Raw genomic sequence first — 26368 nt, forward strand, 5'->3', positions numbered from 1 at the left:
GTAAGACTAACCAAACACATTCCCAAAGATGAGAATCAAACACTATACCTTGTGCTTGTGAATCAAGCACCTTAACCATTACACCAAGCCCCTGTCTTTACCTGCATCTATTCTTTTTCATCCATTTCCTTTCTTTCTTCTTTCATATTTATCCCTTTAAATTTTCTTTTTCTGTCTTTTACCCTCTTATCAATAGAATTATTTTCTTCCCTTTTACTACCTCCTATTTTATGTCTTCATCACTTATTTTGGAACCTTCCTCTATATCATCTTCATTACTTTTTTCTCATCTATTTTTTCTTCTATTTCTACTACTTCCAAAATGCATTTTCTTTGTTAATTTTCTTTTTCTTCCTAACTGTTGTTTTTACTTTTGCAATCCATCTATAAATGTCCAATTTTGTTACATTTATAACATTTCAATTCAAATTTTCTGTATCATATCCCATTTCCCCACAAATATAACATTTTCTTTTGTCACAGTTACTTATCAGATGCCCTTCTTTTTCTACAAAAAAAAACATGTTTTGGGTTGTCCTCAGCATTTTACAACAGCCCTATTCCCTTCCACATTTATCATGCTTGATATATGTACATCTTTTTTTCCTTTTCAGTTTCTAACTCAGTATTACAATCCCTGGCACCAGTCCATAAATCCCTTTTGTCATAAACATTTGCAATGTTTATTTCTTTTTTACATAAAATTTCAAATGTCCTTTCAAAGTCTCTCTTTCTACCTCTGTTCAAAATTGTACATGAATACACATATTAACATGGTTACAGATAGTAGCATGTTGACACACAGACAACCGATTTGTAAAAGATTTTAAAAAAGAAATGTGACTGCATTGTTTTCAATTTGCCTAGATAAACTGTACATACATATTTACATGGAGAAGATATAGTAAGGAGGAGAGAGTGTGAGGTTGATCAGAAAAGATAAGTATTAGTAGTGAGACGTAGCTGGAAAGGGGTAGAAAACATGTTACATATTTAGAGGGAGATGGCTAGTTATACAGCAGGGGTTCAAGATTAGATGTAATAGAGTAGGGTACAAAATGGTGTGGGTCAATTGGGTAAGTGACAACATTTTTAGTAGGAATAATTGAGTAGTAAGTTAGTGAAGGGTGGGTAGCAGAAACTGGAGAAGGGAGGAGAAAAGGGGGAGAAGGCAGAGTGGTAGAGTTACAATTAAGTGATTAGTAATCAGTTTAGTTTTGAGCAGGGAGATTTGCTTGACTTGAGTAGAAATTGTTTCAGTTTAAATTTCTTAAGATTTAAGGTAGTTCTAATGTCCACAAGTAGTGTGTTCCATATTTAGTTACAGAATAGGAGTAAAGGGATTGCCCAGCAGTTTTGTTTGGTTTATATAGAGCTAAAAGATGCTTGTCTTCTGAGTGGAGAGTTCAACTGGTTATGTAGATTTGGAGCAAAAAATTTATGGAGGGATATATTTCTGAGCAACAGATGACATTTTATCGCCATCAAGATAAAAACATTTTATCTTAACCCCCAGAAAACCCCCACTCTAACCCCCCCAAAATTCTGCAGTATTATCAACAAGCTTTTACATCCAGGGAGACCATCCCATCCTAATCTCTCCCATAACAACTCTCCTATTGAAACTGCTAGGATACAGAACTTACTGACTCAATATAGAACTTAATAAAAACAAACAAAATTACCTACCTTGACACCTCCCCCTACCCTCCCACATAACCCCTTTCTCCATTAAGCCAATTCCCACCACCTATATCAGATCACTCCTCAATAAACCTAAACCCTGCCCCCCTTCTGCCGATAACTTGCCACCACTCTACCTCAAGCTACCAGCGTCCTCCATTGCCTTTCCAGTTTCCATACTTATTAATTGGTCAATTAAGGAAAATCTTGCCCCCGACATCTGAAAAAAATTCTATGTTATATCCCTACACAAAGGAAGAAACTCCACTGACCCCTCTAATTTTAGGCCTATTGCTATTCTCTCTCCTTTCAAAAATTCTTGAAAGTGCATACATAAATGGCTCATTACACATCTCATTCAGGAAAACCTTCTCACCCCCACTCAACATGGCTTCCATCCTCATCACAGTACAACTACTGCACTATTATCTTTTGCTCATTCTATCTCTACATCTCTTGACTATAACATAATAGTATCATGCCTGTTCCTCGATCTCTCTAAAGCCTTTGATACTGTGTCTCACAAACTCCTTCTCTTCAAACTAGCTTATTTCAGTCTTTCCCACTCTACTCTCAGTTGGTTCTCTAGTTACCTATCTAATAGACTACTATCTGTCAAATGGCTCTCTGCTACTTCCCCTTTCCTCACTGTTCAAACTGGGGGTCCCTGAAGGCGGGTCTATATTATGTGAACGAAAGTTCATATAAGCGAATGCTCTAATGGGTGAAACTTCCCGACACTGAGGTGCGTGTTGTAGGATCACAGTACAGTGAAGACTGGAGTTTTTGCCCTTTCCTCACTGTAGTGCGATCTCGGAGTTGTTTTCAATGTCTGGGATTTTCGCTCATTGAGCGTTCGCTTATATGAACTTTCGCTCATATAATATAGACCCCCCCAAGGCTCCATCCTGGGGCCCCTGTTATTCAATATCTTTACTAATAACTTCTAACAATCTTGCCTACATTCCACAATAATACAATATGCTGATGACTCCACCATCATCTCTGCTTCTGACAATCTACTTCACCTGCTGACACTCATCCAAGAAACTCTACACTCATTTGAAAAATAGCTCACATCAAACCAGCTTCTACTTAACCCTAATAAAACTAAACTATTTCTCTTCCTCCCCAAGTCTCTCCCAACATCTCAAATCCTCCTTCTCTGTTTTATCTCTAAACAACACTACTACTATCAAAGTTGAATCTCACACTTAACTACTTGGGGTTTATACAGATGACAAACTTAAATTTGACATCAACATCAATAGTTGCATTAAAAAGACACACCAAAAACTAGGACTACTATATAGAAACAAAAAAATTCTTAACTTAAGAATCTAAATTGTCCCTAGTTCAAGCCTACCTACTCCCTACTGTATTTTATGCCGTCCCAGTCTTAACTAACCTCCAAAAAATATGTCAACCAAACTTGAACTTACAATAAAATAGCTAGATATGTCAGTATATCATTCTCACCACTGCCTTTCCTTAAAAAAAATCTCCACTGGCTAGAATGTAAACATCAACTCCTGCTCCTGCTTCACCTGACTCACTCTATCCTTCACCAACCTCTTACCTGTCCTTCTCTTGCAACTCTCATCTCCCCATATGTCCCTAACCATGAACTGCATAGCTCTTACCAACATCTCCTTCAAATTTCGAAACTCAATCAATCCATTGGCAAAATACTTTATAGCCACTCAGTCACCACTGTTTGGAACAAACTTTGTCTCCACATCTGCTCACTTAATAACACAATCAGTTTCAAACTAGCTTTAAAGGAATATCTGCTAAACTCCTGGATCTGACCCGCTATAAATCCTACTTGAACACTACCCCCCTGCCTCTGTCTCTCTTCACCTCTGTCCTTTGTTTCTCCTCATCATATGTCCAAGCTATATGTATTATATTCTACATCTCAGACTATTCCTATATTACTTACAGGACTCCATTTAATACATTGTATCTACTATCTCTAGTTCACTCCCTAAGTATAAAAGTCTCTTGTTTTAATATTGCTATGACATTAACCTGATGTTGTGTGTTATAACTTCTCTTCAATGCATTGTGATAATATTTTGTATTATGCTGTTCATTTTAACTATGTATAAGACAAATGGTGGGAAAGTCTATGGGTGGTGGAGTCTCTATCTTCATTAAGGACAAGCACACCTCCAGACTGGTTTACCAACATGATGCAGTAGAATTGATCTGGGTGCAACTGACAGTTGGCAAGACACACATCCAAGTTATAGCCAGCTACAGACCCCCCTCCATGTCTAAGGACACCCACACCTCCTACCTGGACATACTTGACTCCATCAAGGTACACCCTAACACCCTGATCCTTGGTGACTTCAACTACCCCACCATAGACTGGGTGAACTATTCCTGCACTAATGCACTCAGCCAATGATTGCTTGACTTCATCAATTCTAACGCACTAGCTCAGCTGGTCTTGTCTCCCACAAAGGGAGATAATACACTGGACTTGGTTCTCACCAACATGGGTGACCGATGCACCACTCTCACAGTATGTTCTTCCCTGGTGAGATCAGATCATCGGTCTGTCTCATTCAAAGTTTCTATCCCACCCAAACCCTCTCCAGCCCTAACCAGGCTAAAAAACTTCTCAAAAGCTGACTACAACCTCCTAAGGGAGGGTATCAGCAACTTCACACCACCGCCTCCTCAGATGATGCAGACAACTATGCTGAACAGTACACCAGTGCAGTATACAAGTGCTTGTACAACTGCATGGACTCAGCCATACCCAACAGAACTAAAATATGCTCCTCAGGGAAACACAAACCTGTCTGGTGGACATCCTCTTTCAACAGGCTTTACAACAAAAGGAAGAAACTGTTGCCAAAGGGTAAAAAGGAACAAATTCCAAATTGGAAAAACTCCCTCCTCTACCTCAACAGGTAAATTAGATCACTAGTGAAAACCTCCAAAGCCAATTATGAGCTGAAACTAGCCTCCAAAACAAAGGGAAACCACAAGTCCTTCTTCAGTTACATTACAAACCTCCATGGCAAAGCCCAAGTTTGTTCCAAACTAGTACTTAATGGTACAACTTACACTGCCAACCTGCTGGCTTATAGGTTCAGAGCAAACTTCACCCCCTTATCATCCCCTAAAAGCCCAGTCGACATCCCCAATACCTGTCCCAAACCTCACATCTCTGTAGATCACATGTTAAAGACCCTATCCAAGGCAAAGAACACTGCTTCCATGGGACTTGATAGTATCCTAGGCTGTATTTTGGACTATCTCCAGCAAGAGCACCCTATTCAACCACAGCCTAACTACAGGCTTCATTCCAGCAGAGTGGAGAACTGCCACTGCTTTCTCTTTACACAAAGGTGGTGCCACTACTGACCCAGAAAACTATTGCCCCATCAGTTTGACAAGTCTGAATTGTAAAGTCATGGAGCGTATTATTATGGATCTCATAAACAAGGACATAGGGAATCTCCAAGCGCTGGACCCCACCCAATTTGGATTTGTCAGGGGCAGATCTTGCCTTTTGAACCCAGATGACTTCTTTGAGACTGTCACCAAGGCCCTGGATGAGGGAAAGTCAGTACATACAGCTTACCTTGACCTGGCCAATGCCTTTGACACAATCCCCCACTTGGACATCATCGAAAAGCTAACAGAACTTGGTGTTAATCCCTGTCTAATCAGATGGGTGGCCAACTGGCTCACAGATAGGACCCACAGGGTCAAAACAGGTGCTGCTACCTCTGGCAGTAGACGTGTCACTAGTGGTGGTCCCCAGAAATCTGTCCTGGGACCCCTATTGTTTGGCATACACTTCTCAGAGGTCCAGGCAAAGACAAAGGGCGTATGGCTGACCAAGTCTGTGGATGACTGTAAGTTGGGTGCTGTCATTGACTCCCCAATTGATGTTAATATACTGCAAGAGGGTCTCACATCTAGAAATAGCTGGTGCCAAAGTCATGGCCTTAAGTTAAATGCAAAAAAAAATGCATTATCGTACCATTCTGCAAAAACACGGCCCCTACTGATTACCACATCAACGGCAACCCCCTAAGCACACAACCTGTGGTAATAGACCTGGGTACTCAAGTTGAAAACAATCACACATTTGACCATCATGTGGCAGCAGTGGTCAGAAAAGCCTTTTGCTTGGTGCATCTCATAACTAAAGGGTTTGCATCCAGAAAAAAAGGAGGATTGAGTATAATGCCCCATTTGGTATGTACCTCTCCAAACACCAGCACCAACTGGAAAGGCCACAGAAATACCTCACAAAGAGAATTCATGGCCTCCAACACCTATCCCACGCAAGACAGGCTTAAATCACTATTATTCTACTCAGTATCATACAGATTGCTCAGAGGTGATCTGTGTCTTGCCTACAAGGCAGTGTTGGACCCTGCCCTACTGGAGATGCTCCATATCCATAAGCCTATCTCCTCGCGCATTACCCACTTGATAGGCCTACATCTAATATACAACATCAACAAAACATGCTGGAGAGACGTGTTTGTCTCCCAGAGGCTGCCCCGTCTGTGGAACAGACTTCCCATACAGGTCAAACAGAGTACATCACTGACCCTCTTCAAACACAACCTTGATGAGTGGATGGGAAACCATAAATCTGTCCCAGGGGTTCCACCTTTGTTCCTCACTGACAGGTGCTGACTGAAGTTTCTTTTTTTGGGATAAACTCTTGGCTAGGCTTGTAAGGGCCCCAGGGCCATTAGCGTAGTAACCTCCTATGATTCTAAATCTATATTCCTCCTAAGTCAACATGCCTAATACTTACTGTTATTTTAATATATTTATTTATTTATTTACTGGAGCTTTTCTCCTCAGGTCTCTGCTGAAAAAGGGCACCTGCCCAGCCAGACTAACCCATTAACAAATACCAAATAAATAATAAATACATTTTATGGGCCATAGTTAGTTGTTGGTACCTTAGTTGCTGGGGTAGTGTGAGTCAGTTAAGGGAGGTAAAGCAGCAAAGTAGCATATGTAGTAATCAAACCAACCAACCAAAATAAAGACCTAATACTTCTGTTTCCTGCAAAAGGAAAAGTCTCAAAACTGTGAGCAAAACGACTTCTGATAATGCTGATGTGATCAGCACTGTTTCAGGGGCACCAAGGGATAACGCACAAGCGGATCTGACTTGAAGAAGTGGTTCAAGCTGTTTTTCAAGCTATCTAGTAAAGATCGTAAATAGGTGATTAGTGCTGTCTTGACAGTCCTGTGGGAGGAAATGTTTAAAATTGTGTTACTCGTGCACAGTCTTGGCTGGCAGCTGGTAACAGACTCAAACAACAGGGACTGCCACCTGTCAAGAAGCACATGCATTTTAGCTGGAAACCTAGACTGCATTTCAGTGCTAAAAAATGCAGGCATTTGCGCAATTGCCATGCTGGAGTCAGAGAGCAGCAAGATACAAACAGAAAATCATAACACAAATTGGATGATAGTTCATCAGTACTCAGTTTTCAGACCCCAACCTGGTCAAAGAAAATGCTGTGAAAGAACAATCCTCATCAGAAAGAGAGAGCCACCCCAAAGTCTGATAAGACTACTCAAAATAAATCAATTTAAAATTATGACATGACAGAACTGTTGTCCTTTATGGGTTTCATTTCAAAAGCTGTTCAGGAGTTATTTATTTCTAAGTGCTGAATTGATATAGACTGTAGCTTCACTAGATAGCAGTTTATGCATCTCAGAGAAATCAGTTAACTCTGATCAATTTGCTTTACAGATTAAGATGCTTCTTTTTAAAACTGAAATCTGCCATGTTTATGCTTGCTGCATTTCACAAACAAATCCAATGTACTACATGATTTCTTCTTTAAATGCCCCAGTGCTCCTAGACCCAAGAAGGTTGCCGCGTCTGGTACTATCCCCCATGTGTGCTACTCCTTCCAGAAAAGCCAGCATCGCTAGGAAGACACCACTACAGAGGATTGTACTAAAAATTTAACTGTCCTGCCACCAACACTAACAATTAAGCAAGGTACTACCCCCCCCCCCCCATGTGTGCTACTCCTTCCTGAAAAGCCAGAATTGCTAGGAAGACAACACTACAGAGGATTGTACTAAAAGGTTAACTGTCTTGCCCCCAACACTAACAATTAAGCAAGATACTAACCCCATGTGTGCTACTCCTTCCAGAAAAGCTGGCATCGCTAGGAAGACACCACTACAGAGGATAGTACTAAAAAGTTAACTGTCCTGCCCCCAACACTAACAATTAAGCAAGGTTAATATCTTTAAATGAATGTTTAAAGCTGCTAGCACTGCAAGCAAACCCTGGGTCAATAGCACTGTGAGGTGTCCCCTGGGATATATATATATATATATATATATATATATATATATATATATATATAGGAAACCCCTATTAAACAGTGGCTTACCTTATAGCTAAACTAGGTGGCTACTAATAGATAAAGCTTCCCACTCCCTACCTTCAGCCTTCTAACAAAGCTGAATTTTACCAAAGAATATACTGCTGTATTTTTAATATTTGTACAAAACGCTAATTTAAACAAGCTGGTAAAGGTAAGGAAATTGGTTTATAGCCACTAAAACACTTACATTGTACTTAGAAGATGTATGAATTTTGTGGTCCGATTAGAGACTGCCTAATCCCTGCCACCACTAACTACATAAGTGAAATTACTTATCCACCTTCTCAAAGCACCATTTTTAAATGCCGCAGTGCTCCTGGACCCAGAAGGTTGCCTCGACTGGTATGTAACTGTTTTTGACTATTTTTCTACGAAAATAATCCTACTGATAACACAGACTGACCTGCTATGTATGTTGTAAAGATGCTTAAGGAAGCATAACTGCAATGTATTTTTACTGATCGCATTACTGTTTATGCCTGCATAAGGTCTTGTAAATGCGAATAGCGTATAGGGAAGGGAAACGTTTGTTACCCTGAAACTCCTCAAATTGGTCAATTACAGCAGTGTATTAATGACCTAGACCTTGAACTGTTAGGCTACATGCAGGAACAGTTACTCTAGTTAAAGAACACTTGCTAATATACTGTTATGGTTGAGTTTACTGTTTAGCATATAGGAATTATTTACAGACCATCGCCTGAATTTAACATTAATTTGCAACATAACCTAGCCTGAAACATGTGTTATATAGGAAGTGACTGTCGCTAATGAGATAGTAATGGTGAACTGCTGTATTGCCTAGGCCAAAGTTATAAACATTTCCAGTGCATGTTAGTGATCGTACTATGAAATATATAGTGCTACCTTAACAACTGTTATTAATTAATAATTGAAACAACTGAAAGCCAGCGCTCTAACTCTATATCCTTTACCAGGTACTACCTCCCCATGTGTGCTACTCCTTCCTGAAAAGCCGGCATCGCTAGGAAGACACCACTACAGAGGAGTGTACTAAAAAGTTAACTGTCTTGCCTCCAACACTACCAGTTAAGCAAGGTTAATATCTTTAACTGATTGTTTAAAGCTGCTAGCACTGCAAGCAAACCCTGGGTCTATAGCACTGTGAGGTGTCCCCCTGGTATATATGTAGGAAACCCCTATCAAACATATGACTTACCTTATAGCTAAACTAGGTGGCTACTAATAGATAAAGTTTCCTACTCCCTACCTTCAGCCTTCTAACAAAGCTGATTTTTACCAAAGAATATACTGCTGTATTTTTAATATTTGTGCAAAATGCTAATTTAAACAAGCTGGTAAATGTAAGGAAATTGGTTTATATCCACTAAAACACTTACATTGTAGCTAGAAGTTGTAGGAATCTTGTGGTCCAATTAGCCCCGCTCCGCTCGCCCTCTAGGCTCGGTCCGTGCCCCACTCTGCCCCCAATTCTCACCCTCCCCCAGTACTGCTAACCTTATACCATTATAGCCACCCCCCCTTTTTCCTACCAACCAATGTCTCACTCTTCACCAAATGGACCACTCCTCCCTAACCCAGTGCCTCCCCTTCCTTTCCCAACATATCTTGACTGTACATTGTGCCCTGAAAATGTCTAGCTCCCTTGCTAGACTACAATAAAAAAAAACACTAGTATTTACGTTACTGCCCCTGCTACTTATATTTTATCTCCTTATTGCCTATCAGACCCAGTATTATCTTGGTTTCTACTACCCATAAATGTCAAACAGCCACTCTAGACTTCTCTCACAAGACTGCTCACTTAACTACTCCCATGTAACCAACCCCTCACCTCCTGTAACTTATCCTCTCAAAGCCTTAAAACCCAATCCCAGAGACAAAGACTTATAAACAAAATCCTAAAGCACACAGTTATACCTCACTACAGCCTTATAATAGATGGGGACATTCATCCCAACCCTGGCCCATCTGCACCTAGTAACGTTAGCTCCTCTGCCACAGCCCCCATTAACAATCTATCAGTAACTAGTACCACCAGTTCACTCCTGACATTTCACTTAAATATCAGAAGCATTAACAATACAATTCCCAACCTGCATGCCCTCTTAGCAGTTCATTCCCCAGATATTGTGCGTCTTACAGATACCTGGCTTAAACCAACTATCGCTGATAATGAGATATTACCCCAGGCTATAACATGCACTGATTAGATTGCATTACTAAGAAGGGTGGTGGGACAGCAGTCCTTTACAAAAACACTCTGTCAATAGGACCCCATACAACCAACCCTATTTAATAATGCAGAAATCCTGATTACCAAACTGCAGATTAACCATAGCAAATGTTTGAATATCGTCTGTGTCTACATTCCCCAAGGTGATAATATAAGCAGCACAGAGGATATCCTGTACTGGTTATCCACTACCCACCCCCAAGAAACCATAGTTCTTGGTGATTTCAACGCTGACTGGCACACCTGTTCAGATAAATCCCCTGTCACCCATACAAATTTGTTTGGGTTCATACAAACAGTAACCTCTTCCACTAGGATCAGCAAACCAACCAAAAGGGTAAGCATCTTCGATTGGATACTTATCAATAGCCAACCCCAACAATATACAGCCGGGACACTCCCCAGTGATCTTAGGGACCACCTCTTAACTTACATTATAAAGCATAAGGCAGAATCCCCCCACCGGACTTTATACAAAAACAATCAGAAATAATAAAAACTTCGACCCTATTAATTTCCAAAATGAGCTCAGACCATTAGACTGGTCAGTACTAAAAAAAACTATCAATAGATGAGGCCGTGGCTTACTTTAATACTAAAGTCCTGAGCATCATTGACTCGCAGTATAAAAATTAAATCAAATACTGCACCATGGCTCTTAAAGGAAACCAAGTTAAAAATCAATGCTAAAAACAAGGCCTGAACCAACTGGCGATGAACTAAAGCCCCTCTTGACCAACTAAAATACCGCCAACTCAGGAACGAAACAAAGAAATCCATTCTGCTAGACAAAATAAAAAAAAAAAAAAAAAAAAAAAAACCACTACCAAAACCTTCTATATAAACAAAAAACAATTCCCAAAAATTCTGGGCAGGAATAAACCGACTCCTTCATCCAGGGCAAACAACCACCCCAACCTCATCAAACTTCACCCATAAATCTTCATTGACCATTGCCGGTGCCTTCAATACCTTTTTCACTGAAACAATCCAATCCCTAGCCAACCAACATACTCCCACACACTCAAACCCTACCTCTAATATACCCTCTATACATCCCCTCTTTAACTTCCAACCTGTCTCTACCACGAACATCTAAACCCTATTCAAAAAATTAAAACCAACTACCCTTTCTGCTGACCTCCTCCCTGCAGAGTACTTACAAAAACCTGCACATGCCATAGCATACCCCATCTCTATCCTAATCAATAGAACCTTATTTGATGGTACTGTCCCTACCCTCTGAAAAATATCCCAGGTCATCCCACTCCATAAAGGTGGTAGTTCAACAGACCTATCCAACTACAGACCCACTGCCATTCTTTCACCACTTGCCAAAATAATGGAGAAGTGCGTACATAAGCAACTAATGCACTATCTCATACAAAACAACCTGCTGACCAACTCTCAACATGGCTTTAGGCCACATCATAGCACCACCTCTGCCCTCCTTTCTTTTACCAATACCATATACCAAAACAGGAATAACAATAGGCTATCCTCAGCCCTCTTTCTAGAACTGTCAAAGGCCTTTGATATGGCCAACCATGAACTACTTACTCATCAATACCCTAACAACCATCTCCCTTGATAATCATGCAATACAGTGGTTTCAATCCTATCTGACTGGCAGAGAACAGGCTGTATTATGGCAGGGTAAACTGTCCAGTCAACTACTTCTTTTTACTCTGAGTCCCTCAAGGCTCTATTTTAGGGCCACTACTCTTTTCTATCTTCATCAATAAGCTTCACACTGACATCCCTGAAGCTACCTGCATACGATATGCGGACAATTCCACCCTGATCTACTCAGCCTCCACACCATCAGACCTACACATTTTAACCCAGAACACATTTAACACTATTGAAAACTGGCTCTCTAACCAGCGTCTGCTACTTAACCCCAGCAAAACTAAACTGCAACTCTTTACCCCTACTAATAGATTCCCCCCATTTTCCTTCTCTGTAACATCTAACAGTGACACCTCTATCTCCCCAGACACTCATTCTAAGCTTTTAGGGGTAATAATAGATAATAATCTTAAATTTGATCTATATGTCAACAAAACCATAAAAACATCAACAAGAAGCTTGGTTCTTTATAATAAACCATTTCTAACCCCATTAGCTAGGACTGCAGTAGTCTGCTTGCACCTATTCTCAACTCTTATATATGCATCCCCTATACTATCCAACCTAAACAAATCCAGACTTAACAAGCTGTCACACAGCTACAACCAAATTGTCAGATTCGCCACTGGCTCAACATACAGGACACACCACTGCCAAAACCTTAATCTCCTAGGGTGGCTAGAACTGCCCAGCTTAACTCAATTCAATCAACTCTTAGTAGCACACACAATTCTCTACCAACCTGAAGATACCCCTTCCCCTCACTAAAAATATTACACAACCATACAGTAACTTAAGACCACTACGCTTATCCAATAAACTTAACAAGCTCTCACACAGCTACAACCAAATTGCCAGATTCGCCACTGGCTCAACATACAGGACACACCACTGCCAAAACCTTAATCTCCTAGGGTGGCTAGAACTGCCCAGCTTAATTCAATTCAATCAACTCTTAGCAGCACACAAAATTCTCTACCAACCTGAAGATACCCCCTCGCTAAAAAATATTATACAACCATACAGTAACTTAAGACCACTACGCTCATCCAATAAGCTACTAGTCCAAACCTACAAAGCTAATAACTCAGCTGGTGATTTCCTGTTTGCCAACTTTGTTGGCAAAACCTGGAATTCAGTGCCAACCAATCTTACCCTCAAACCCTCTGTTAGCCTCTTCAAAAAAGGCCTAAAACAGTATTTCAGAATTAACTGGTTTTGTCTCTGTACCAACCCCGACTAATCTCCATATTGCTTACCCTACCTAAATAGTAATCTGAGCATTCTTACTCAAACTGTTTGTTGTTACCTGATGATTTCTGTTTAAGATGACACAGTGTGTAACTTGAAGGTCCCTGTTGGGAGACTTCTCTAATCTAATTTGTAAATATGTTTTACTTTATGTGATATTTTACTATGTATCTGAACTTCTGTATAATCTTTATATTTTGTAACTGGAGCATTTCTCCCCGGGCCTCTGCTCAAAATGGGCATATATCCAGTTGGACTATCCCAGTCAACAAATATAAAATAAATAATAAATAAAATTCATAATACAGCTCACTGACAACTAGTGAAATTACAGCAATTAGCTGCAAAATCTGTATCAACAACACACTCTTCACTAATTCTCACACTTTGATGTTTTTGGTAACCGTAAGTACATCCATTCTTTGAAACTTTGACATGTAGTTGTATGAAGCGGGAAATATTTCCACAAAACGTTGTATTAGTGGAGGTGACTTTAGCTGTCATAAACTGCAAAAATAAACAGTGACTCACTTTATCGATTCCAAACATGACCTGCTGTCCCATCTGCAAAACATCTTTCATATAATCCAAGAGAAGTGCATCCTGTTCTCCTCCTGCTTTTGACAAGAATCTGATGGAAATTTCTGTGGCTGTGAGGGCATCGCACACATCGCTGAAGTCCTTCAGAACTGCTGTGACTGCTGTGCTGACTGTATTGGGCAGGGTTTCCTTAGAAAAGAAAAAAAAACAGCATTTTAAAACAGACAAATGAAAATAATGCCTGAATGCAATAACTACTTTTTAAAAACCTCAACAGCAAAAACAACAAAAATGGTTATCAGTGTGATTTGTCTGTGCCTTCTACTCAAAATTAAATCAAAGACTGGGAAAATATATGGTGTGCATACAATGTACTGTGAAATACATTGCTATACACTTTGAACTAATGAGAAATGTTTAAATGTCAGGGCATAAATTATTCCTAATTATGGAAAAAGTTTTGAAACCTGCACTCCTACCGCACCCTCTTATGCACTTCTTTAAACAAAAAAACATCTTTATTAAATTATCACATATGACAGACAATCTTACATTTATATAAATGAAAACAAATCATACCAACACAATTTCAGTTGCAAATATTATACATTACTAACCATGCTGACACAATTGGAGTTGCAAACATTATACATCACTTATAATCCATCCAGTCATTGTCAATCAAACATTGTATATCTCATTCAAATCCTGCCTTCTTTTAAACCTCATTCTTCCCCTGCATGTATTGTTCCCACAATTCCCATTTTTCCTATGTAATTTGCTCCTACCCTTTCCTAAAGGTCCCAGTTGCAGTTGTTTAATCTCTATATTATATTTGCTACTTCTAGTAAAGTAGGTATAGACTTTGACTTCCATTTTCTAGTAATTGCTTTTTTGGTAGCTACCGTAATTAGACTCAGCAAGGCCTTACCATGTCTAGGTAACTCCGATTCTGTATCACAGCTCAAAAAAACATTTCCTTAGTTCCATCAATTTGCTTACCCAGTATCTCTGACACAGCAGTCTGCAAGGAATCTTTAAAGTCTGCCAGTTCATTGACTCCCAGAAAATATGTTCCTGGTACTTCTTTCTTCCCCTTCACACCTCCAACATTTGCTGTCTACCTGAGGTAAAATTCATTGGAGTCTACTTAGTGTATAAAAATAACTATGTAAACACTTTCAAGTAAAGATCCTAAATCTTCTAGATTTTGTTGCATATTTGGGAGGCATACATATATCCTCCCACTGTTTCTTTGTGAATTGCTTATTCAATCTCTTGTCCCAATTCTTTCTAACCTCTTCTGATTGATTCTTATAGTTATCATGCACTATAGTATATGCTCTACTAATTACTACTTTCTTAATGGCAGTTTCTGTTCTAGATTCTACTAAAAACTCTACCAGTGCTGGTCTTTCATTTAGGGACCCCCCTATGTCTTTCTTTTTATTTATACTCTGATATCAGTCCTTGTAGGGAAGGCAATCTCTATCCTGCAGTCCAAATAAATTCTTGGCATCTTCCCATTCTATTAGCTTTCCTTTTCTAGTTATTTGCTCCCAATACCTTGGCTCATTTGCCAGTTTTCTCCAATAAATTTCAGCCCACTCTCACCTACTATCTGTGTCCCTAATTGCAGTCATCCCTAACCACAGAATCTCCTTTCTCTGTTCCTGTGTTGGCTTAGTTCTTAGAATACTTCTGCTACTTTATGAATATAATATTCTGCATGATTATTGTTATTCTCCTTAAAAATCTGCATCCAAAATCCCAGTCTTTCCTTGTTGCTTGAGCTTCCCCTGTTTAATCATCATCCCTTTTACACTTCTGAATTATAGTTTTCTCCTTGTGCTGTGTATAGGAGTCTTAACTGTGTTGCTCTGAAATACCCCTTCAAATTGGGTAATCCCAATCTGCCTTGCTCTATTGGAAGAATCAGAATCCAACAAACAATGCCTTCGACCAAGAAATACTCCTCAAGACTGAATATTCCACAAGTTTTATTGCCAAAGAAAAAACGACATTAACGCTATTTCCACTCAATTGCGTTTTCGTCCAAACAGGACTTCATCAGATAAAATCAAATATCACAATGAATCAGTTATATACCTTTACCTAAATTAATTAATTCAAATTCATCCAATAAAAACCTGCAGTTACATTTAAAATTGACCAAACAATTTCCATATGGGGATTCATGAATATTAATTAGCTGCATATATATAAAGTGCAAAAGTGCTTAAATGTTTATTCTAAAATTTTCTTTAAAACTATGAAATAAATATATGTAAATAAAATTTTATCCATCTGTTTACAAGTACCCAAACAATGTACAGGAAGGGTCTGTTTTTCATGAGAGCCTGGTCAAGGTATTTAATAAATGTGGTTTGGAGGTGGTAAAGCTCATCATAGAAGAGAACGATAGAAAGCAAACTTCCTTGGGGAAGGAAATAGATGAATTAGATTCTTGCATTAAAAGTGACTTGATTTATGGAATTAAAGAGGAAAGAGAAAAGTACTTCCCACTAAGGAAAGACATTGATGGTAAATGTGATGAAATAATTCAGCGGAAAATGACCAAACTGAGGAGGGACATGAATGAGTATGACACCAGTACTAGTTACCCCGCACCTGCACAGTTTAAAGGGGATAAAAATAGGTCAAAAGGAAAACCGAATATGTATAAAGGAGGTAGTAAATGGTATGAAGAAAAGTATAACATGGAGTTCCCCCCACTCAATAGGGAAGACAAGTGGCAGGATCTCCCTAGATTTGAGGAAGAAAATTTTCATATGGGGGGGGGAGAAGGGGGAGAGGGAGACAGTTTTAAATTGTACCCCCACCCCCATTAATTCAAATTTACTACGAGACACTATTATAGTAGACCACATTAGAAACACCTATCAGGACTTTACTATATATAATTTTAGTAATTTAATATTAACCAAGGTGCATTTCAACTTATTCAGTAAGGGATTGAAATACATACCTCTAGGTAGAGGAGACACTACAAATACTTTGTTAGATGTGAAATTATTCACAAGAAAGTTAAATTTGGAGATTTTAGCGTCAAGAGCAGGTTTCAACAGAAGTAAAAAAAACTGAAGGAGAACTTGTTAGAAAATCTACATTTAACCCACCCCTATTACCACAGATCAAAAATTTTGAAATGGTAATAGAAAGGGAAGTAAGGAAGTCTCAGAACAAAAAAGGTGTCACATATTATAACAACTTAAGCATAGAGGAAAAAGAAGTGTTAAAAAACTTGAAAAGTAATCACTCTATAAGAATAATGAAACCAGACAAGGGAGGGGGAATAGTGGTGATGGACAAAATAATATATGAAGGAAAAATGAATGACATTTTAAGAGACGAAAACAAGTATAAAGTAACATCTAAAAATGAGATTAATATAGCCTACAAACGTATTGATTTATTAATACAAGATTTAATACTTGAAAAAGTTATTAATGACAAGACCTTTAGATACTTGGAAGTTAAAAAGCCTAAAATAGCAACGATTTTTGGAATACCAAAAATCCATAAAAATCTGGAAAATCCCCCACTAAGGCCTATAGTATCTGCTGAAGGGTCGAAAACAACACCACTTGCTAAATACGTAGATTCAAAAACAAAACACATCTGGGCAAACAGTAATGTGATATTGAAAGATTCATGGGACTTTATAAGGGAATTGAAACCTGAGTATTATAGGAATGACTTGCTCTTTATCACTATAGATATAATAGATTTATTTCCTAGTATACCACACGAAGAAGGAATGGAAATGTTCGAAGAGAGTGTTTTTGCTGACAGGAAATTGACACAAGAGGAAAAAATAAACACGGTTGCACTTATGGAGACAATTTTGAAAAACAATTTTATAATTTTTGGGGGTGAATTCTTCCAATAAAAAACAGGAGTATCTATGGGTGCAGCGTGCGCGCCCTCTTTTGCAAATATCGTATTAAGTATATGGGAGGAGAAATATATACTCAATTCTCTTTTTAAAAAACATTGGTTATTATATCGGAGATTCCTAGACGATATTGTTATTTTTTGGACTGGGGGAAAAGAGACTTTTATTGAGTTTTTTGAATATATCAATCATACTACCAGGTTCTTGAGATTCACATACACCATGAACTACGACATCTTAAGATACTTAGACATAGAAGTGTATAAAAAAGATTGTCAATTTGAAACTAAAGTTTATAGGAAAGACACTTATGTAAATTCCTTCCTGCACTACGACAGTGGTCACCCCTTACATTGTAAAAAGAACATAGTTAAGGGTCAGTTTGTAAGGGGTTCTAGAATGACCAGTAGTCAAGCTGACTTTATAAATGAATGTAATAAATTAGAAAAAATGTTTGAGGAAAGGGGGTATCCCAAAAATTTTGTAGAGAAAATGAGAAGAGAGGTAGAAGAAGGAAGAAGTAGTAGGTTTAAACCCATTAAAGGGACAGGGTTAAACTATTACACGAAAGAAGGAAATAAGGAAGAAACAAACATGGTGGAAAGATACCAAAAAAGTTTAGTAGTGGAATACAATTTGGTGAATCTCAACCTGAAGAAAATCTTGGAAAGGGAATGGAAGACTTTTTTGGCACTCACTGATATAGAAGAAATAAGAAGGATAGAACCTAAAATAATATTTAGAAATTCACAAAACCTAAAGAACATGATAGAAAGAATAGGAATCAACAACTCAATAGGAATAAATAAAAGGAAAGGAACCTATAAATGTGGAAGATGTCAACAATGCCCCTACATCATGAATACAAGTGAGGTTTTTATCGAGAGTAGAAAAAGGAAAATCATAAGTAAAGGGTTTTACAATTGTGACTCCAGCAGAGTGGTGTATTTAGTGATATGTGAAAAATGTCAATCCTTTTACGTAGGTAAGACGGAAAGATGTTTAAAGAAAAGGATTTACGAGCACTTATATGACATCAGCAGAGGGAAAGAAACTAATGCACTCTTTAAACATAGCAAGGTTTGTAGTAGACACAAATTTCAATTCATAGTATTAGAACAAATCAAATTGGACAGTAGAGGTGGCCCTTGGGAGGACATCCTTGAAAGTAAAGAGTTATGGTGGCAGGTTTGTCTGGAGGCAGGAAGGGAACCTGGCTTAAATGACTTTTTATCTATACTGTCAATGTTAAAATTAAGAGCAAATAAAATTTAATGTAATAATAACAAATGATCACTAGAGGGAGTCAGACACTAAAATGATGAATTGCTGTTAAAATGAAACGCATGTTTACATTTACACTACATGAAAGGTTATTTTATAATTAATTTTATGAAGTTTTACAGTATTTAAACAGATGGATAAAATTGTATCTACATATATTTATTTCATAGTTTTAAAGAAAATTTTAGAATAAACATTTAAGCACTTTTGCACTTTATATATATGCAGCTAATTAATATTCATGAATCCTCATATGGAAATTGTTTGGTCAATTTTAAATGTAACTGAAGGTTTTTATTGGATGAATTTGAATTAATTAATTTAGGTAAAGGTATATAACTGATTCATTGTGATATTTGATTTTATCTGATGAAGTCCTGTTTGGACGAAAACGCAATTGAGTGGAAATAGCGTTAATGTCGTTTTTTCTTTGGCAATAAAACTTGTGGAATATTCAGTCTTGAGGAGTATTTCTTGGTCGAAGGCATTGTTTGTTGGATTCTGAGTCTTTTTTGGTGCCTGAACACTTTTTACAGTTCTACTGGAAGAATCAGCTTATGCCACTTGACTCTTGCTGTCTTCCCCTTCCAGATAAAGTCCTTCAGATCTTTAATAATTGCTATCCACAACTTCTCCTCTGGTTGATAAAAAAATTCCTCACCTGCGTAGAAGACTAAAGGGACTAAAAACACTCTAACTGCTTGTATCTTAGTATTGCTCTCAGTATAGCACAGCTTCCGTTTTCTCAGTTTTTGTATTATCTTTTGTTTAGTCTCTTGCTACATATCCTTAGCTGCCACGTAGGAATTATTTTTAATCCATACTCCTAAATACTTCATTTTATCATGTCTCCATAAATATGGATATTGGTGAACTAATTCTTGTGTGGGTACATAATTTACTGCTATTGCCTTTTTTCTAGCTTCATTTTGTATCCCAAAAAGATTTTAAACTGTCTCATAATTTTCCACAACACTGTAATGTCCCTTTTCTGGTTTTGTCAGGTATAAAATAATATCATATATATATATATATATATATATATATACAGCCAGCTTTTCTTGACTACCATACATACCAATTATGCCCTTGAATTTCTCTTCCCTTATTTTCTTTGCAAATGGTTTTAAATATAATGCAAATAACAAAGGGCAAAGAGGAAACCCCTGCCTAGTTCCTCTGCAGAAGCATAAATAATCAGAGAGGACACCCACTCACTTTAATTTTCACCTCCAATCCCTCATGCATCCTACTAATCAACCTTATAATTTTATCAGGGAATGCAAATGCTTCCATTGCTCTGCTCATGAGGTCCCAGCTTACTCTGTCAAATGCTTTCTCTGCATCAACACCCACCAACAACAGTGGTATTTTCTTACATTCTGCTTCCCTCTGGATCATCATTGTTCTGTTAATGTTGTCAAATGTTTGCCTCCCCTCCACAAAACCATATTGATCTATATCTATCAATTTTGGCATCACTTTTGCAATACTTTTAGCCATTATAGAAATAAACACTTTATAATCATGGTTTAATATTGAAATGTGCCTGTATGAAGTTGAATCTGTTGGAGCTTTACCCTCTTTATTTATTACAGCTACCACTGCTTTCTTCCAGGGTGTTGGTACTTCTCCTCATCTTATTTCCTCATCTTAAAATACTGTTAAACAAAACTTTCTAGATTTATCATCATGTTTTCCCTTTCTAGCTTCCCCATCTATTTCTGGAGACTTTTCTGTAGATTGCGTATACATTTCCTCCTATCCTTACTGTTAGTAATTGGGCCTCATCTACCTCCAACCTTGGCATATTTAATTTTTCCATAAACATTTCCATTTTACCTTTTCTTGATTTCTGTATTTCCCTGCTTTATACAGACTTTCATAGAATTTCTGAAATATTTCTAATACTTTTACTGATTCATTATTATAGGCTCCCTAAGCTTGGCGAGAACCCTTTCTTTCTGTTGTCTGAGTTGTTGTGCTAAAAGTTTTTGTGCTCTGGAGTTATTATCAAAAAACAGTTGCTTAACAGCTATCCTTCTAAACGCATGCATATTATGGAGGTAATCCCTTATTTTCTGTTTAGCATTTTGCATTTGCTCTTCTTCTTGTCATGTGAGATTCCCCCTATTTTGCAATACTTTAACATTTGTCAGTCACTCTAAATAATTCTCATTACTTCTTAACTATATCTCCCTTTCTTTTATTTCCACCTTATTTTTAAACTCCAGTTTAATTTTATCCCTCTCTCTAGCTATATTTTCAGAAGACATCTTCTCTAATAGCTCCTGAATAATTTCTACTACTCATTCCTTAAATTCCTCACTTTTCAACAGGTAGGTGGGAAAGTGCCAGTGTCTCATTTTTATTTCATTACCCCACATTTTTTTACTGTAGTTATTATTGGCGCATGATCAGAAATAGTTACTGGGTGGATATCAAGACCTTCAATTAAATGCACATGGTCCTGTGAAATGTAAATTCTGTCTAGTCTAGCTCAGATTTTGTACCTTGGGGAATAATATGTAAATTCATTCTGAACTCCCAGAACTGAATTCATATCTTCCATGCCAAACACTTTCATAAATTTCTTCAAAACTCTACTCTCTTTTGTTATATTTTCCCTTCTGCCCCCCCCCCCCCCGGACACATCTTCACTGTCCTCTTATGTTTTTTGTTAATCAGGTAAGAGGACTAAACAAAATAACTTCCTCCAGCCAAAGCAAAGCCTGGGTAGAATACAAAATACAGATAATAAACATACAGAAGGCTGAACTGTTCTAGCATGAAATGATACAGAATGTGGATACCTCAAATAAATTTAGTGTTCTCTTACAATAAATACCAAAGCAGAGCTGTAATAATACAATGTATGTATGTTACTAGACATGTCGGATTACAAAATCAGACTCAATCCAGGAACTAAATTTACAATCAAAGCATAACTGTACTAATATTAATAAATATGTTACTAATACTGGCTAGTTTTATAATCACTATATATCAGTAACTAAATCTACTGCTCTTTTGCAAACAGCACCAAAAGAGGTACAATAATATTACTGCATATGTTACCAGCAGTGGCCTAAGGAGTGCTTTTATGCACGTGACAGATTCTGCACTTAATCTCTAATATGGACATGTACAGCAAACTGAAGTAGGATGTGGAAATCTGATGATATTCATCCCCACTACTAATATGTAAGTATTTTTGGTAGTTCCCACTGTGGTTTTCATTATCTACAATAAGCGTTGAGTGTAGTCCAGCTCTCTTCCCTCTTGTCAGCATGTCAATGTATCTGATTCATTCAGAAAGGTGCACAGCAATACATGTAAAGTGCATGCAAACAGCTGTGGCTGATCACTTAACACCCATCAAGACCACTTTACAGAAATCAATCTAACACCTACCCTTTGGGACCAAACTAGGAATGAAGAGATCCACAACCTTCATTCCCTATTCTCCTCTCATGAAACAAAATTGTCTACAAAGTGCTTGGTTCAACCGCCACCAGTAAGCTAATGGGCAGTATTGGCTGTAATGAAGTCTTGGTCACAGGTGTCACAGATATATGCCCTGTTTCAGCATTAGCTGTTATCAGTAATGCAAAGCAGTCCATCAGTTCCATTAAAGGGCAAGCAAGGTAAATGGAAAGCAAAGCTGGAGAGGAACATGGGATGTTCAGTGGGAAATAAAATCACCGGTGATTTTGTTACAAAATATTCACTCTTCTAAATAAACATCTCGCAGAGCACTTATGACTTTCCACAGCAACTGTGCACATTTGGCAAGGGATGCAATGATGGCACAAAGGTACTGCTCTACGGGCTGGCTCCAAGGTGCAGAGGGATGCAGCCTTAACTGGAACACATGTGACCAGAGGTGGATTAGCAGCTTCAGCATTGTAGGAGCCAGTCAGGGAGGAGGAGGACTGAAGGTTTGTGACTCATTCACCTTTCCCAGAGGTTGGATATGGTGCACAAACTCAGGGACACAATTAAAGGTGCAATTTTCCTTGCTGAGATCAGGTAAATCATCTTCCATTCTTTGGAGGGGGGAGGGCCACATGAAGGAAACACTGCTTGTGGAAAGAGGGGATGTCTTTCGCAGATGGCCCACTGTTTGTCCCCACCCCCTGTGCTATAACAAGTGAATGCAGAGAAATTAAGAGCAGAAAAAAATCATGAACAACCACTGACGGCTGCGTTGGTGATAGCCCTTTTTGATTGACCACTGCGCCAGTGATGGGGGAACAACTATGCCAGTTGGCTGGAAGGGAGCTGATGACTGACAGACAGTGGTGACAAATTATGAGAAAAAACTGTGTTGTCATATGTGGAAAAATCTATTTAAATTGACCAGTGCAAATTCAAAACACATCTAAGTAGAAGATGAAAACATATCTACAAAGCCTAGTTCAAGTTGTGGCTACAAAAAAATAACAAAGTTGTAACTCCCTTTGGAACATTCTGAGCATATCAAAAATTTTGATAACTTTCAATATTTCACTTTACATTTACAGCACAACTGTGACTTTGCATGCAATCATTACTTAAAATATGGGCAACATTTGCATGAAAATGATCTGTCTTCAGTAATGACCCTTATGGTATTTTTCTCTAAATATGAACAGAGTGAGGACAAGATAGTCATCATCTTTCAAAAGCTTTCATGATAAGGGTAGAAGCAAGCCAAAGCTGCTTTTACCATACCAAAAGTATTATGAGGAAATTAATTTTTACAAAGAAAACAGAGCAATAAATATTTTATTTAATGGAAAAAAAATGCATAAATCTATCCATAACATAACATAACATAACCTGTAGATTGTGAGGCACTAGGTCTCCTTTAACATACTCCTGTGGGAACACAACGTCTGTTAATCTTTTTACTGCAATGCCAGGCCTTCTACATTTAATGACAATTTCTTCCGGCTATAACAGTTTGAGTATACAGTTGGTCAGTACACCCTTAGATTAGCTGCCATGTTCTCCGCCCAGCAGACAGACAAACAGACACACACACACACACACACACACACACACACACACACACACTTTGTGTTGTTCATCTTCTGGTTCAAATGGGGAACAGACTGCTTAGAGATGGAGTACAGCAAGGAGTATGGCAAGGTTAAACCCACTTTTATGTGGTCTGTTCTTCCTCTGACCATCTTGACATTCCTCCCAGATGGTCAACTGGCCCAGCACCTGCATCACTAATCGGTCATGGATTGCCAGGTTTGTAGTTAGGGCTTTATCCTCCATCATGGATTGTCAGGTTTGTAGTTAGGGCTTTTATCCTCCATCATGGATTGCCTGGTTTGTAGTTAGGGCTTTATCCTCCATCATGGATTTTCAGGTTTGTAGTTTGGGCTTTTATCCTCCATCATGGATTGCCAGGTTTGTAGTTAGGGCTTTTATCCTCCATCATGGATTGCCAGGTTTGTAGTTAGGGCTTTTATCCTCCATCATGGATTGCAAGGTTTGTAGTTAGGGCTTTTATCCTCCATCATGGATTGTCAGGTTTGTAGTTAGGGCTTTTATCCTCCATCATGGATTGCCAGGTTTATAGTTAGGGCTTTTATCCTCCATCATGGATTGCCAGGTTTGTAGTTAGGGCTTTTATCCTCCATCATGGATTTCCAGGTTTGTAGTTAGGGCTTTTATCCTCCATCATGGATTGTCAGGTTTGTAGTTAGGGCTTTTATCCTCCATCATGGATTGTCAGGTTTGTAGTTAGGGCTCTTATCCTCCATCATGGATTGCCAGGTTTGTAGTTAGGGCTTTTATCCTCCATCCTACAGGGAGTTAAAACAATTTGATAGCCTTCTGTTTTCTGCTGTGCTGGCCAGTTCAGTGAGTCAAGCTAAAGCAGACAAACACCTTTTTAAGATCAACAGCATAAAATAAGGATTGACAATATTCTTTCAAAGGATAAACTAAAGACTATATTTAATATGTCATCAATACAAAGTATATGTACATGATAGATGTTTTCAAGGCAGCAATATCTGAAGCTGGCAGGCTCCTTAGGATTGATCATGATTGTGTCACCATTGAATTTTATGACTGCATTCAAGTCAGCAAATGCCTGTGTGACTACAGCAGTGCCAGTATATTCATTTGCAATTATAGCCAGTTCATCATGTTGCTGTACAATTATATCCATGTCAATAGGTACCTGTATGATTATAGTCATGTCAGCATGTTCCTGAATGATTACAAGCATGTCAACATCTTCCAGAATGTTTACAATCTTTTTAATTTCTCCAAGTCTTTTGGGTTTCTAATACCATGACGGGAATGGACCCCATTCCTAAACCAAAGTATGATTAAAGTTCATGAAATTATTATTGTTTCAACCTTTGATGTCAGCCAAAAGTGCTCTTCGCAGCACCCACAATGTGCCCAGTAATGACTCCTGCAATTCGTATGGAGTTACATGGATTGGTAACATATCTCAATATGACTGTAAACTCTTTTTTATAAGACCCATTGCTCCTACTACTATTGGAACTGTCTAGGTATCTTTCTTCCACATTGTTCTAGTTTCTGTCTGCAGATCCTGGTATTTTATGTCTTTGTGTCTCTCTGTATGCAAGACACTATAGTCACTGGGTGTGGTGATTTCAATCAATGCTACTTTTGTCTTCTTTTCTTGGACCACTATATCTGGTTTTCTAACATCTATCTTTTGAACTGTTGGTAATGGGTGATCCCATGTGATATATGAGTGTCTTCATGTATAATTATATCCATATGAGTGTGATACTGTATGATGTCAGCCATGTTAGTATGTTCTTATATGATTACAGCCATGTCAGCATGTTGCTGTATGATTACATCCATATCAGCAAGTGCCTGTATGATTACAGCAATGTCAGTGTGTTCCTGTATAATTACAGCCATGTCAGCATGTTCCTGAATGATTACAGGCATGTAAGCATGTTCCAGAATGTTTACAGCTGTATGAGTGTATTCCTGTATGATTAGATCCATATGAATATGTTACTGTAGCTGTACAATTACATCTATGTCAGTAGGTATCTGTATGATTATAGCCATGGCAACATGTTCCTGAATGGTTACAACCATATGAGCATGCTCCTGAATAATTATATCCATGTGACCATGTTCCTGTATGACTATATCTATGAGTGTGTGTTCCTGTATAATGTCAGCATGTACTTATATGATTACAGCCATGTCAGCATGTGGCTGTATGATTACATCCATATCAGTAGATGTCTGTATGATTTAAGCAATGTCAGCGTGTTCCTGAATAATTACAACCATATGACTATGTTCCTTAATAATTACAGCCATGCTGGCATGTTCATGAGTGATTACAGGCATTTCAGTGTGTTACTGAATAATTACAGGCATGTCAGTGTGTTCCAGATTGTTTAAAGCCATATG

General features: G+C 38.2%; 1 protein-coding gene across 1 annotated transcript in view; it reads right to left on the bottom strand.

The window, feature by feature from the left end:
* LOC122812984 (E3 ubiquitin-protein ligase rnf213-alpha-like) overlaps nucleotides 1-26368 on the bottom strand; it is a 1982151-nt gene that overhangs the window by 47337 nt on the left and 1908446 nt on the right. The window contains 1 exon segment of the mRNA XM_044085079.1: nucleotides 13732-13929. Coding sequence (XP_043941014.1) covers nucleotides 13732-13929 — 198 coding nt within the window.

Source organism: Protopterus annectens, chromosome 10.part0 (assembly GCF_019279795.1).
Source record: "Protopterus annectens isolate FY-2018-M chromosome 10.part0, PAN1.0, whole genome shotgun sequence".
NCBI lineage: Eukaryota > Metazoa > Chordata > Ceratodontiformes > Protopteridae > Protopterus > Protopterus annectens.